Genomic DNA, 16,469 nt, shown 5'->3' with positions numbered 1-16,469 from the left:
ACAAGATGAATAAAATCCAACACAAAATCTTTTGATAAACTATGCGTTAGTCCTAACGGTGATAAATTATGCAACCACATAAAGCACTGACAGGCATGAGAGGGGTGGGGGACCTAGTGAATGCCCAACTTTTCCTGTTTGATCATGCCTTAGTAAGTAAAAACATAATAAGTACAGCTTCATAGCAGCACCAGTGGAGCAGCCATTGATTTGTATTGATTTTACCCATGTCTCTAATCTGAAATAACATACATGGTATCAGAATCTTGGCAATTTATAGCAACAGTCAATTTTAACTTCCTGGTAACTTTTGCCAATTTAAAATATCCTTATACTCACGTGAGAATCATGGAGCCTCTTTAGTCACAGATTCAAAGCTCAGTTAGATTAATTTATCTTGATGGATTTAGAATGGCTTTAGCATGGTTAAAACTAGTGCCTATTTTCCAAAGCAATGGCGTTAATTTTAGCAATCAAGCATTTGAAAAAGTCGTTACAGCTTCACCGATAACTTTTAAAAAAACAACGAGATGGTCTCTAACACAAGAGGTGCTTTTCCTAACCGGCTGAACAATTATCAGCTGGGAAAAAACTCAAGAGACTCATAGTTGTTTTTTTCAGTCTGCAATTTTTTTTTTTTTCTAGCTGCCAAGGACATTCCATGAGCAGGGAGCTCACTGCTTCTTTTTAAACAAGCAGATATTATAATTGCAGTTCACTGTGAAAAAGCGTTATCTGAAATATCACTGGATATTAGGCTGACAGGTTTGTCATGGCCTCTTTGCTTTAAATAGCTGCACTATCTTTTGCTGTTTGGTGGGCATGGGGAGTTAAGAATTCCTGTGTGTTTTGATACTGGAGTATTTTAAGGTGATAAACAGTACTAATATCTTGGTTACTTACAGCTCAAGAATTTATCTCAGGGATGTTCTGTTTAAGAACCAATCTGTTTGTGCTAGCATGCCTTCAGTTATTGAACACGGGATTGCACACATGATTCTTGCGCAGGGCTACAGCAGACATGCAATGCAGTACAGAGTAGGAGGTTTGAAGTGTGCACTAAACAGCATATTGCAAACTCTATATTAAACTGCAATTTTGCAGGAGCTTTTCTCTCTCTCTTTTTGGCTGCACCACTTCTAGCTATGGGTGGTGCTTGGGTCTCTACAGACAATGATTTCCTGAACAAGTTGTTGCCCTGGATCCAGAATGCGTGACCCTCGGAGACTTGCATGGTCTTAAAAGCATCAGTATCTTCCGCAGGCAGAGCTCTCTAAACACTCACTTCTGAGAAACTCCTTCTGACATAAGGCTGTAGCTACAGTCATGAAAAGGTGGCGACACAAAAGGAAATAAATACACCTCTTTATGTGGTGGAGACTCATTTGGAGACTTCAAGAAAAAGACTGAAGAAGCATCTGCCAGGAATGATAGCGATACAGTTAGCCCTGCCTTAGGCGGGAAGATGGGCTATGTGACCCACTGATTAGTCCATTTGACCTGCAATTTCTCTGATTTTTGAGAGGCAGACTTAAAGTCAACCCTTGCTATTATTACTACGTATGAAGGATTTTAGAGTACTATCTCAGCATGTTTTTCCATATGTAGGGGTCTACACTGTTGTAAAGCACAGAAAAAAAGGGCACACCAAAGGAAAAAAAAGGAGAAAAAAATAAAAAGTGTCAGGTTACCATTTCCTTTGCCATAGCAGACTTGATAGCTTTTAAGAAATTTCAAATACCCATTTTGATTTTGAACTGGCATTTATTATGAATACCCCAAATGACATCTTAATGCAATACTCTGTCTCTACATACAAAACCAATCTGTATTCTACCCCGTGAACACCTGGTTTTATCTTGGACCATGTTTTAGAACATCGCTTCTGAACACCGGTGTTTGGCTTACCAGAGGTCTAATGAGTTATTGATGAATTACTTGACATTGAGCTTGAGATATTTTGAAAGCTGTGTGAAATCCTAAAACAAGAGGTAAGTAGAGAAATTGCTGACTAACAGAAGATGAGATCTCAAACTGGTCTGCCACATTTAAACATTGAAATCTTGGAGAATCACAGCTTTCATCATCTCTCTTCTGTGCAAAATGAAGATTATTGCAGATATTTTGGACTATCTTGATGAGTCAAAATTCAAACTTAAAGTAATAGCAACAACTACCCATATTTAAAAAAAAAAATGAAATTACAGAGCAAACGGTAACATATCTCCCATTCATTCCCATTATTACTTCGCTAGAATCTGGCCTTGAACCAGTAGTTCAACGCAAGTTTCATGCTGAGAAAAGAGTGAAAATGAAATCTGGAGTACTTTTTCTTGATTACAATGGAGAACACAAGCAGAGGCTTTCACCTTCCCCACAATGTTTTCAACAGCAACAGAATTTAACAACTTACCAACAATTATTCCAGGTCTTCTATCCATTTCAACGATATGTGGATGCACACCTTTATACGCTGCATCACTCACAATTTGGGTGTTTTTCCGCACGCGCTCTGTTACAGGATCATCTACCACTGGGGTGAAGCCTCTGCCCTTTGTCTTCTCAAAATCTTCATGGTATTTTACCTAGGAAAACAAGAAGAATTAAATTTTTCCCCAAGCTGCAATTGACAGCAAATGGTTATTCTATGCGGGAATGCACACATATTTGCTTTATGAGGCACTTATATTCTTTAGGGTTTGCACCATAATAGAATTGTTACACACATGAGATAGGCTGGATGGCAGGCCAAGTCTTTTCTATCTCCCTAATTTGATTTCCTGATTTTTTTTATCATTTTTCCATTTGTTTTCCATTGCTGCTGAATTAGGCGTTAACTCAAGCAGCAAAGCATCATCTTACAGTCACAGAGGACAGGAAAGGCCCTCAGGAGGTCATCTGGTCTCTTCTTCTCCAAGATAGGATAGCTCTCTACTGATGTAGACAACCACATCTGTCAGTAAAAAATGTTCCAGCAGTAATAGTTCTAAAGAACCCTAGTATTTTCGTTCACTGAGAATTTTGATTATACAGTTTCATACAAAAGGTACTTTTTTTCTCTTTTGTTTTATCATATACCAGCTGTCTTTAAAGATAGGTTTTTAGAAAGAATTGCAGTTATTCTAGAGCAGGCTGCTTTCCAAAAAATAAAAAGAAGAATAAATTAAAACCAAGAACGTTAGGGTAGAAAGTGTTACAAAACCAAGTGTTGGAACAAAACCAATATTAGTAAGAGTTACAAAGGTAGTACCCCTGATTACGCATATTCACTTTTTTAATTGTCTGAATCATCAAAGAATTAAATTGACAAACATTCTCACACAGGCAAATGCACACAAAACAACTCATTCCAAGAACAATAGTCACGCAGAAACCAGGAACGTGCACAGGCACAAGGTGAAGTGTGTCACCTAATCCAGTCAAATTGTGTGATGCTCAAATGAGGTGTGTACTTTTTTAAAGAAAAAAAACAATGAAACAAAAGAACAGACATTTAACTGTTAGAAAACTGTTTATTAGTATTTTGAAAATGTTCATTACAGTCATATGCAGTTAGCAAACACTCCCTCGACAGGCGTAAGAAGAAAATATTCCTTCCATACTCGAGCAGAGAGTTTCATTAGTTACCTATATTAATGGACGGCAAAATCCAGTGGAAGTCAAGTGCCATTCTTTAGTACACTCTAGTTATAGGAAGAAAGTACCCTACCATTGAGATGTTGTTTTGTGTTTCTTTGACATGCCTTAGCTCAGGTGTGTCTAGAAGCACACTACGTCTACCTTTCATCTGCCTCTGATCACTGCTGTACTTGACCTGCAAAACAGCAACAACAGCACACGTGAGTTTTTGTTTACAGTAGAAAGGATGGTGAGACTCACACCACGCAACGGTATCCTTTCCAAATCACAATTTCCGATGTTTTTCTTGTTTCCTTCTTTACACTCATTTTCTAGTAAAGTATTTCAGAGGGAGGATACAGATAAGCTAGTATATTGGTAAGGCTAAAGGGCATGTTTCTTCCATCAATCACTCAAAAAAATAGTATTTACCTGAAAGCTGAAACTCTTGACTGTTTAAATAACATAAATGAAATACGTCATTTATCAACTGAAAAATAAGACAATTAATAAGAACACACCACTGTGACTTGGACATTTTTAAAACATATTTGTATGGCTAATGATAAGCTGCTACCTTCTTATTACCCAGACAGATCCAGATTCTGTCCTCAGTCTGCTTCCAGGTGGGGATTAGCTGAGAAACCCTGAGTCCCCAGGGAATTCAACTCTTACAGCGGATTAGTCCTTTGGCAGCCTTCTTACTCCTGTTCAGTAGCTTGGTCTTTGGTAGCAGCACAAAAACAACATGTCTGGGAAAAATCTGAATATGCTGTTTTCAAAGAGAACATCTGGGCCCTTTTTTGTTTTGTGCATCAGTAAGAACCGAACCTCCTATGTCACACTTCTTCTAATTAGCTTCTTTTGTGGTGTTTTACATGTAAAGATGCAAGGTTAATTATCTGTTTAAAAAACAAAAGGCAAAAAAAAACAAACCAACACCCCACACTCAAAATTGTACACCAGTAAAAGTAGTTTGTCCTACTTGTTGGTTCTAGAGTGAGTACTCTTACAGTTTCTTCTGGCTGGTTGAATTCTTCTACTAATGGAGTCTCTTAGCTCCTACATTGCATTGTAAACTGTGCACTGAGTGTTAGTAAATATTTTAGACTTACCTATATATTCACACTCAAAGTATTACCTCTCAAATCAGTTGCGCAAATCTATTTCAACACGCATTTGTGACGTGAGAAACCAAATACTGAAATTGTCTAAAACTCCTTAAAATTACATATTAGCTAAGAACAACATACCTATGAAGATATGAGTCTTGGTGTCTATGTTTCATAGGTAAATTTGAAGTGATGTACAGAGAAACAGAATTATATGGTACTGCATATTCTTCAAACCCTTCTTTATTAAATAATAAATTTTCTTAGCCAATATATTCAGGTACATATGCTATACATAGGGCATTTTCTGGACAGAATATTTACAGCCAATGTAGTTTGGTTTTCATCTACCGCTTATTAACACAGAGGAGTATTTATCCCTGTAAATCTTGAGAAACAAAGCAAGGAGTCACTCAGGAAAAAAAGATTAATTTTCAGAAAAAAAATTATTTAAAGTCTAGAATTGTTGGGAAGTTTTCGTCTTACTCTCAACTATACGCCTCAAAACTAACCGACTTTGGTAAATATGCATGAACATTTTAAGAACATACTTAAGACATGTAGTTACAAGGTAAGAGTCTGTTCCTTTGTCCTTAGACAAATCCTCTGACAAATCCAACCTTATTTACTTTTCACTCTTACACTCAGTTCTAAAGTGTTCACTACTACTAATTCTTTTCTGCCACCTTGGAACGGTGGTTCCGCATGAAACCTGCTCTATTTACCACCTGCAGGGGCTTCGTCACTGATGTTGTTTCGGTGCTGAGGACGCAGACTGTAATGTAACTAGTCTGGTCCTTTGTTTTGTCACGCTGTTTTGACTTCTTCTTTGCTCCTTATTGGAACTGTCTGCTGCTTCTTAAACTACTGTAGTGGCAATTAAAAATTAAAAAATAACAAAAAAAGTAAGCATTATCATAAAAGCCAAGAAAAAGATAGTATTTTACTCTTTAGCATTTAGTAACAGGTTCTATTTAGGACTACTCAGTTCTAATATAGGTGGCATGTTGCAGAGTGGAATGGATGACTATATGCTTCCATGCTTTGAATCATTAAAAAAATGAAATTTGCACTAAAGTTAAATTTTCATTTCCTTTGTCCTTTACTGTAATTTATTCCTGCAATCTAGCAACTAAAACTTGGTAACAAGGGACAAAGATTCTTGAAAGAATGGCTGACCTCTACTGACTCTCTTCTTGAAAAATACTGGCACCAACACAACCTCTTACTTTTTTTGCAAGAATAATCAGGCAAGTCTAAATATTTTTGTTGCCCGTATGCGCAGTGCATGTACTCAAAGAATAAAAATTAAAAAAATCTATTCAGTGGATGATGCAGTTGGATTCATTTGACACATCAAATCTAAATGGAAAAGCACATCCTTGTTATATTCCTACAATGACTGAAAATCTAAATGACAAAAAGATTCAAACAACTTGCCGAGCTGATATTGTCTTGATTCTTCTTGACTCTCTCTATCTCAGGAGTGACACTCACAGCAGTAGCTTTGCCAGGCTGCTCTCTGTAGTGAACCTATTATTTAAGAGAATAAAATGGTACATACTATTTCAGCTAAAGCAGTATCACGTTGTTTTACATTAAAATGTATGATTTAAAAGGTCATCCAGGAAACAACTGAAAAGCTAAAATGCATTTGAAGTTTATTAAAGCTTATAAAACTTTATTTTTGAAGCATAACCTTGAATTCTTTCTGTATAGTCTTCTTACTAATGCATTTGTGTGGATATATACACACATAGGCACACAAGATCTTGACATTTACCACACTGGTCCTCGGCTGTATATATATCTTATATTTGGAATGGGGTAAGCCACAAATAATGTGGTAAAGTCAGGCAGAGCACAAGAAAAACTGAATTTCAGCAATACCCACTGTAAATGTATGTTTATCCAGACACAGAGATTCCATAAGGATACTATTCACGTTCTAACTTTTATATTCTATATATTCGAAGCTTATTAAACACAGTGGGTGAGATACATCAGGCAACTGACAATGAATAAAACTGCCTAAATTTCACCCTGTACTTATTTAAATGTACTGCAGGAATATCCCCTCCATTGCTTTTTAACAAAATACGCTTGTAGCAACGACGCGTTAACCAAATGCACACGCAAGGCAGGATCAGTATCTGAAGCGGATAAAGGATAGGATGTGGCATTGACAGACCAATCAGTCTAAAGTTAACCCTGGCCCCTAATACTGGGAAGTCAGATATGGAAAACGTTTAGTAAATAACTAGACATTCTTGCGTTATTTATGCCAATCCATGTAGGTTTATGTAAAATAAATGTTTCCATAAAAACCTTTTCTAAACCTTTTTTAAATAAGCTCTTGGTTTTGTGTGAGAAGGATAACTGTGCTGATACATTATGCTCATAATTCTGCAGTGCACTGCGGCAGCAATGTACGTATTGTTCAAGCAATTGTTTTCCCACATAACACAGTTTTGGTCTATCCACATCAACATATTCCAATTGAAAAATTAAGATAAAAATGATGGTAACCTATGAAATGGATTAAACTTACGAACTGACATTTGTAAATGCAAAATGATTTTTCAAGACTTAAACATCCGAAGTTAAAGAATCTTTGCATGAAGCTACTATGAGGTCTTTGCACAAAGCTACTTTTAGATCACTGCTTTAGTGACCTAAAAGAGAATTTTAACTTTCCAATGAAATTTACACAACACAAAAATTGGTGAAAGGTAAACAATGCTGTGAGTAGAACAACTACAGAGACTGGCTTGAATCACTTGGGAAAACAGGTTTGTTTGAACAGCATGCATTTCAGGAGAGCTAGACCTATCAACATAAATTCAGGAAGAAATAGCATACACTTAAGTTAGAGGGACAGTATTCTTGAAAATTGTAACTAGATTAATTTGGGGAATGTGGCAGAAAACACCCCAGGGAAACACTACAGTTATTTGTAGCCCCATGAACTACAGCTGGTGATGGAAGTTCGCAGTGAGGAGAGCGGCTGGTCTCTCAAAGACTCATTAACGGGGTACAACTTCAACAATGGGGGAAGGCAGCAGCATGCTGCATAGAATCATAGAATTATAGAAACATAGAATTGTTAGGGTTGGAAGGGACCATAAAGATCACTTAGTTCCAACCCCCCTGCCATGGGCAGGGACATCTCCCACTAGACCAGGCTGCTCAAAGCCCCATCCGGCCTGGCCTTAAACACTTCCAGGGATGGGGCATCCACCACCTCTCTGGGCAACCTGTTCCAGTGCCTCACCACCCTCATGGTGAAGAACTTCTTCCTAACTTCCAATCTGAATCAACCCATCTCTAGTTTTAATCCATACCCTCTAGTCCTACCATTACCCGACAGCCCAAAGTCCTTGCCTTCTTCCCTGTGCTCCTGCAAAAAACATTACTTTCTAATGGCTATGCCAGCCATTAGACTGATAGGAAGGTTACTGAGGAACCAAAAAGAGACGGGTAAAAGAGCTGGAGTTTGAGTACAACTGTAGCAAATTTTTTACAAAGCAAAGAAAAAAATAAAAGATGGAAAAAGATATTCCGTTTAAAAAAAAATAAAGCTGTCAAGATTTCCTGCAAATATCCAAGACAGAGAAAAACATTTGAAAACATCACAGCCCTTTCTTGAATTGAATATGTGATGCTTCACGTGCCCAAACCAAGCAATGGCTTTTCACAATTGCTTCCTAAAACAGGGTTTTCAAGTAATTCCATTACTGAGCCCGCACTTAAAGAAAAGGCGCAGACTCTGAGGGCAGAACTTTGTACTCATGCTCTGCACCCAAAAATTATGCAAAGAATCAAATGAGAGCAACTTCCCATGCTGACATTCTCTTGATTCCTCTTGACTCTTTCGATCTCAGGGGTGATACTCACAGGTGTAGCTTTGCAGAGCTGTTCTTTGTACTGAACCTAGCAAACACGGCAGAAGATATTACACAGAAATTTCCAAGTAACAGAAATACAACAGTGTATTAGACATCATTAAAGAGAACACTGCATTTGGATGGAAAATACCATTCCTTAATAAACATCCCCCCTCTTTCCACACAATACTTAGTACTCACCCTCTGGCAGTTGTTCTATTTCAGACACAGACAATTGATACTTCAACATGAATACTTCACTCTCATTGACGTTAATCAAAGTGCAAGGCTAAGCAGTCATCATTTTACCATTAATTGATTAAATTAGTCTTTGTGGGCAAACAGGAATTAGCACAAACTCCACAGACGTATTTACTGAGGCACAAACACATGTAATACATCAGAGAGAAGTCTGCAAGCAATGAAAATGGGACACACATTGCTAATATACTTCTGGTTTTCCTTAACTCTCCTTAGTTCAGGTGGATCAGAAATAGCTGTTGCATGCTGAATTTCTTCCTTGTATTTAATCTGCACAATAAATATTGCAAAATATTACCAATTAAAGATGATACAGACAAGCACAAAACCACAATAAACATTTTGCAGTCTCTCCCTTACGCATACTGCACAGCTAGACCACACCTCCCAACACTACTGACCTGAAAAGGAACAGTTATATTTAATTTCTGAAAGAGGCTGCTATGGTCTCCAATGCATCTTTTTTGATAGCTTGCAGCAGAGAGTGCATGCAACAAGCCTAGTATCCTAACACTCTTACAGTGGGAATATACATCAGATGGCATTGTGGCTATCTTCATCATAACTGGGACGCTGCACATTGACTTCAGCTTGCTATTATCTTGCTATAGAGTCTACCAGTCCATTTCAGAAACCAAACATTTCACAGATGTGTTCTTAAAGATGACTTCAAAGTCTTATTCAAGTTTTCTAAAAACACACAGACACACCAGGCAGAATGCAGATGTCTGGATGGATGATGCCTTTGAAGATGCTGTCAGATATTTACTGTTGCTTTTGCCACACTTAATCTCTTCTAAACAGCAGTATGTTTGGATATGGTAGAGTCCACAATTTGAAAGATGCATAGAACTAGAATTTTTTCAATTATACACCATATGTACCAAAACTGCAATTCAACTTAATGAGAAAGAATTGTAACGTTAAGTGGATGTAGTACTAAAAAGAAAGGCATCATATTTTCTGGTTTTCCATATGCTATCCAAAAGAGTCATCTTGGACAAATCTGTGCATTGTCTTTGTCTTACTGTCTGTGACGAAATTCCTGTCCAGTATTCAGCACATTCAGCTTCAAATCTCTTTTGCCACCATAAAATAAACAATATTTGTAGACCATGCCATTCTTTACAGTGATATGGCATGCTTTCTTTTTCTTTACTATGGTAATAAACCAGGAAAGTTGACAAAAACATTCAAAATTGTGTGTGCAGTGATACATAATAGTTGGAAACATTTTTCATTAGCAAGAGTCAAGGAAGGAAAAGTACTTTAAGAGCAAGGGAACACCATAATGAATCAATTGGTACAGTTTTATATTAATGTGGCATGCAAAACTTCTGCTAAATACATTTTAAGGCTGCAAAATCAAGGACTCAAAAATCAGAAAATGACACAGTTAACTTAAATGTAACCCTAATTTTACCCCTTGTACAAATATGTTCCATAACTAGCTTTTAATATATTTTCTACTACTTAATTCTTTTTCTCTTTAAGTGCTTTATAATCTTCTTTATCTATTACCAAAAGCTGCTTTTCTCAAGAGAATTCTGCCTCATTCATTACACATAATCAATGACCCTTACTTAGTGAGTAGTTCGCATGCGGCCCATGACTGATGATTGTTGTATTTTTTCTTTAACTGCTCTAAGGCCCTGCTTTGATGACGGAATTACTGATTTCTTCAGGAACATTTCTATGTTGCTCCTTGCTAAAGCGTCTGAGTTTTTGCCACACATGAATTCACTAATTTTGCTGTGAAATGAGGAAAAAGGGAATTGTGACAAGGAAAAGTACTATTTTTACTAGGGAGCACAGACAAGTAACAGCTAATCTGGCTACATAATTTTAACAGACGTTTAACAGATTATACACCACCTGCATTCAAATGAGAATTCCCATTGAATGTTTGCAAACCAGAAAACCAGAGCAGGTCCGCCTCCATGGCAAAGTATAAAATCATATACTTTGGCCATGGATCATCAGGTCTAGACACAGGAACTTGAATTCAGGTTCTTGCTTTTGAGTATTGACTTAGTGACCTTAATAATACTCCCTAAAGGTTCCTCTTGGGGACCCAGTTTCTCATGATGTACAGGTTCCTTTTTGTGCACCTTCATCTTAAGCCCCTTGTAGTTTGTTTAGATTGACTGCCCAAACCCATGAAAACAATCGTAGTTTGTTACCTCCGTGAACACCACCATTAAAGAAAGGGAAAATATTTGACGAAGGGTACCTCAGATACATGCTGACAGAAAGCGAGTGATGAGTCTAAACGACCTTGGGTTCTGTTTCAGGTCTTCTGGAAGGCAGCACCTATGCACAGGAGAACCTCATGCTCCCCTCTTTCCCCACATTTGGCCTGTCCACTTTGACCAAGCCCTTCTACACTTTCAGTTCCTCACGCCGGCCTCTTTTTCCCAAAGCCACTGTACCAAATGTCACTTAGATGGATAATTTTCAACTCTTTTCTCAAAGACATGGTACTTCTCAAGAATGCCAAATTTTTAACACAGACTAAACAACTTGTTTTTCTCTAAGCTCATACTTGGAAGATGCTTTGGCTGAAATTTATAAATAAATAAATAAAACCAAACCAGCCCAAAACACAGACCAGGAATGGAAAATTTCAGTCCAGAGAGTTTAGAGCTGGCAGCAGTATTAAACCACTGGAAAAAAAGGGTCTTTTAATAGAGACTATTAGGTAAGCTTAAGAATTGGCAGTGCTACTAGTCCTTAAAATGCTTCAAAATGTCCATTGCTTGAGTTTTAGTCAGACCATAGCTTTGTGGTGTTGACTGACATATCACAGGGGTTTCCTCATGGATTGCACACAAACAAAAACACATCTTCCCCCAAAAGCCTTCTTCCCAGTGCTGTGTCCAGCCCTGCCTGTCCCTCAATATAAAAAAGTTTTTTAAAAATCTTTAGTTATTTGTAGCTTCTCGGTTCAGATTCAGTTATAGTCCATGGGTCTGATGTTTGCTTTCAAACTTCTGTGTTTGGAGGCTGCTTCTTCCAAGCCAATCATCACAACAGGTGAGATGAGCTCAACCTCTTTGGCTGTCACCACCTTGTTTTTTAGGATTTGAAAACAGACCGTTCTGACCTTTGTCTCCAATATATGTCATCTGGAAGAATCTGATCACTTTCAAAACATGATGCAATGGACTTTTTTTTGCACCGTTTGGTTGTAAAGTGAGTGTTATTTTGGTTTGGTGTTCCGGGTTGTTTTGCACTGCAGATGTGCCTCACATTCCAGTTTCATTTAGCTCAGCAAATACTTTTAAAGCTGTCCTAAGTCCTTCTGGCTAAATTCAAAGATATGCCTAAAATGTTTCAATGTAATGGAGTCAAAATTGGTGTAATTTACCCTTCCTTTGTGACTCCTGTAAATTAGACAATATAATTTCCCTCTTACTGCACAATATAATATCCCTCTTACTGACATATAATTTAAAACTTTCTTGCACATTGCCTTTAAATTTGGCATTCTACACTTTTCAAAGATATTATACAGGACTTAAGCAATCTCAAATACACTCCATGTAGTAAAATATCTTTGTAAAACATTAACTCTACACATGGACTAGCAAGGTAAAGGCCATGCTACTTACATCATACCACTAAACCACTAATGCATTTCGTGTTTCTTTTGATACGCTTTTGTTCAAGTGTGTTTACTAGCATACTGATCCACCTTTCATTTTCCCCTCTTCGCCACTGTTCAGGATTTCTAAAACAGCAAGAGCACTGTACCCTATTTTTCCATTTCACTTTGAAAGGTATTGAGAAAAAGCATTACAGTGAGACTACCCCTAACTACTACCCCTAACAACACAGAGGTGTGTGTGCAGGTCACTACATCAAAATAAATGCCTGTGGTAACTGGAAAACAAATAGGTAACAAGAGATTAGGTCTCTGTTTGTAGAATACCAGTACAAATCTGGCTAAAAAAAACCCACCCAAAAACATAATTGCATGGGAGAGGAGAGACAAACCAAAAAACAAAACAAACCAAGACAAACCAAAACAAAAAAAACCCACCCTCAAATCAAGAAAACCTACAGTTTCCCAACCAGAAACACTACCTTGGGATTTAGGACACATGGTAGCTTGCACTGAATCTTCAAATTGCACTGTGATTCAAAATGACAAGACGAAAAGTGATGGATGGAGCAGAGAAAAATTCCAAGGGAAATATGAGTTTTTCAAATTTTTATGGAAATTCCCTACCTGACCTTACTTTGTTGGGAAATGCCACATTTAACACTACTCGATAAACAGGAAATTCTAGTAGAATAGATGTCCAGAGTCCCTGATTTGGATTTCAACTAATATTTAAACGCAATCTAGTGTCTTGTCTATGTATTACTTTCAAAGTTTATTTTTTAAAAAGCATCTAATAATCAAAAAAGTCAGGTTGCAAACATAAAAATGGCCCCAGAGGACTCTGCACCAAAAATTCCAAACGAGTGAACAATGCAGCTACAACCGTTTTCTTGCTTGGCAGTCACTTTTCCACTTTTTTCCAAGTTTTGCCATGTATTTATCAGAAGAGCATGGTCTACTTTTAGAAAATTCTCATTTTGGTACTTTATTTTTAGTTGCCCAATAAAATGCCAAAGACATTGAGCATCCACAGATAAACAATATCAATTCAGAATTGATCCACAGATCAACTTGTAATCAGCATATAAAGAGGCAAAACCCTCCACCTTTTCACATAGCTTGAGTCTGGACATAATTTTCCTCTTCTTGAAGAGTAATACTTGAAAACTCTACAGATTTTTCTATTTTGTACATTTTTGTAAATTGTAAATTACAACTGCTGTTGTATCAGGAAATACATTTCCTGTTTATCACTTTTTGATAGTCAAAAGTCTTTCCTCAAATATTTAGTTAAATTTTTTTCCTATTTTTCATGATGCTTCAACTTGAAACTCTACTTTTGGACACAAAAGAACTACACTAGAGTGGAGCTCTAACTCTGCTACAATGGAGCTCTATATCCAAAATCCAGTGAAGTGGTATTTGAATGAGATGAGCAATATGAAAACGTAGAATTTTTAGTGAACAAGATGGAAAAAAAATTTGACCACCATTTACTCACGTAAGAATAATTAATGTTAATAACACTTACCGAACTAATATTCTGTTGATTTTTCTTTACTCTTTCAATCTCTGGAGTCTCTTTTACAGCTGTGCCAGCTCCTACTTCCTTCTTATAAAACACCTCCGTTTCCCCAAAAGAAAAAGTAATTATGAGACTGTTCGCAATGCAAGTACAAGTTCTCATAAAAGGGCTGGGCAATTTTCCAAGTTCCAAATTGGTCTGATCATAAATCTTGCTAAGAAAGCAAATACTTTAATTTTTCATAAATCAGGACAATTATCAATAACTATAATACCGTTCTGTTTGTTTTCAACTGTGACCCAGATAATCTATTATTATCCTTTAGACTGACCTCAAACATTTGTAAGTATTTGTAATGATAGTTTTACCTTTGGAAATAATATTGAAATTTAGATCATAATCTGTAAACCTTTACAAATGCAACTTTACGCTCAAGTAATCTCACTCATTTCAACGTATTTGAACATGCACGTACATGCAATATTTGAATTGGTTTTTTTAATCTTCAGATCTTAAAATACGGAGAAGTGAAGAGATATTATTATTTCTAATTTAGCAAACTAGAAAATTGACATATTTATGACAAAACAACCAGAACAGCCAGAGCTACAATCCAAGTCACGCAATGTTTTGATTTCTCGGTTCAAGCCAGAAAGCTGAGGACTACATCTAAAAACAAAGCTCACTTCTGAGAAAGATACACATGCTGTGTATATAATTCTCCTATTTCAATTTTTTCAGTGAAGGATAAAACACAAAGCGCATCAGTAGAATCAATCATTCAGATTTACTGAAAGAGACAGTAAATAACCGCTCCGCAAATTCCAAATGGAGCACCAGTTCATGCTGCAAAATTCCTAAAGAAGCTTTATTTGAATTTCAGTATTTGGTGACACAGCTGTTGCCATTCCAGTAAGTATTTCCAGGCTGGTAGCCTAAAAACAAGTCTGATCCTGGAGCTTGTAACATAAATCTTTATCATTCAGTATTTCTGTCTTTCTTAAACCAAGATTTATTTAACTTTTTTCCTTTCAATAAACCTTAAACAATAAAACATCATTCTTGATGCATTCCTCCTACTTCCTTGAAGTCCTCTGTAACCTGGGGTGACCAGTACTACCAAATATTCTAGAAAGTGAATTATTTATGTCCATAACTCATTTTTTAAATATCCAGAAAACCTTTAACAATTTAGAATTTTATTTTACCACGTCAGAACAGAGACAGTTTATGAGTAAGAACTTGAAAATTCTTCTGCACCAACATGTTAGGACAATGTAGAAAGATTTACATAGTGGACTGAATTAAAATATACTTTTCTCCTCTACCAAGGAGGGAGTGGTAAAAAATGCTGGAGCTAGGAACTTTTCGATGAAAAAGATGACTCTGCAGTAAATATCCTATTGTAAATCATCTGCCAAAGGCAGTGGTGATCTTATCTGCAAAGCCAGCCACTTTTTTTGTCCCTTGAGGCAGGAAAGTACTTGAGACAAAATCCAAAAATCAGAAGCCTATTAGGGGTCATTATTTTTTTTCTATTGGGGCTGCTCCCAGCTATATTTTAACTTAGTAAAAAGTAACTTACCTTTACAATGTAAATTGCACAGAATGCTGAAAGATTAAAATTTAGAGAAAGAAAAAAATGATAATTCAATCACAACTATAAACTGCTTTCCTACATTTGGAGGATCCAGTTCAGAAAAAGAAAAATGACCATCACAAAATAAAGTAAATACAAATAACCCCAAAGACAAAATATTTTTATTTCATATTATCTAGTACACTAACAAAGAGGGTAATTTCAGCCTCAGCACTGAAAGCTCAGACTGGCCTATAGGTCTGCAAGGGGTTCAGATGTATCGGAGGCTTGTCAAAGCATAAGTAGTGGAAGGTTATTATGTGCCTGGTATCTAACTGCTAGTGAGTCCGCGCTGCCAGACCCGCTGACCTGTTTGAGGACTCAATCAAAAGTTATCGAAGACTGGAGAAGGGAGGAAAAGTAGCTCAATAGATACTAGCTTGGATCCCCTCTGTTACCTGGGAGTTTCGGAGCAGCATGTTAGGATGCCAGTGACATGAGATACGGTGCTAATCACCGTCACACCGCGCAGTAGAGCGCCATTCCAAAACCAAGAGGCAACAGGTAAAAAGAAACAAAAATGGGGCCAGTGGGCCTGTCAACAGCTCCTATTAGAAAGATGTAGCTTTCAGCTGCTCTCCTCTGAAGGAAGAAAAGGAGCAGGTAATGTCTGGAAGAGGTTACAGGAGAGAGCGTTGCCTAGAGCAGTCTCAGAGACTTTTCTTCTCTCCTCTCCCCACAGGCTCTTACCCCCCCAGCGAAGCTGCAGTGATATGGAATAGCTGCAGGTAAACACCTCTGACAGAAACTAATTGACCTTGTACTTGTGAGGAGTTGGAGAAGCTGAGAATATCTCTAAGCAAAAGAACCACATCGG

The 16,469-nt window shown here is 37.1% G+C and overlaps 1 protein-coding gene across 5 annotated transcripts in view; it reads right to left on the bottom strand.

Moving 5' to 3' along the window:
* The window catches only part of NEBL (nebulette), a 274,675-nt gene that overhangs the window by 30,463 nt on the left and 227,743 nt on the right, over positions 1-16,469 (bottom strand). For 3 of the 5 annotated variants that reach the window (XM_074574498.1, XM_074574499.1, XM_074574500.1), the window contains 6 exons: positions 14,020-14,112; positions 9,056-9,148; positions 8,572-8,663; positions 6,171-6,264; positions 3,710-3,814; positions 2,414-2,585 (listed from right to left, as the gene is read on the bottom strand). In XM_074574498.1, coding sequence (XP_074430599.1) covers positions 2,414-2,585; positions 3,710-3,814; positions 6,171-6,264; positions 8,572-8,663; positions 9,056-9,148; positions 14,020-14,112 — 649 coding nt within the window. The remainder of the gene's footprint in view (positions 1-2,413; positions 2,586-3,709; positions 3,815-6,170; positions 6,265-8,571; positions 8,664-9,055; positions 9,149-14,019; positions 14,113-16,469) is intronic. The other 2 variants (XM_074574501.1, XM_074574502.1) reach the window with 1 other exon arrangement.

This window comes from Larus michahellis, chromosome 2, assembly GCF_964199755.1.
Source record: "Larus michahellis chromosome 2, bLarMic1.1, whole genome shotgun sequence".
Lineage (NCBI taxonomy): Eukaryota > Metazoa > Chordata > Aves > Charadriiformes > Laridae > Larus > Larus michahellis.
Note: the sequence above shows the minus strand (reverse complement) of the source record. Positions and strands in the feature narration are given on the sequence as shown.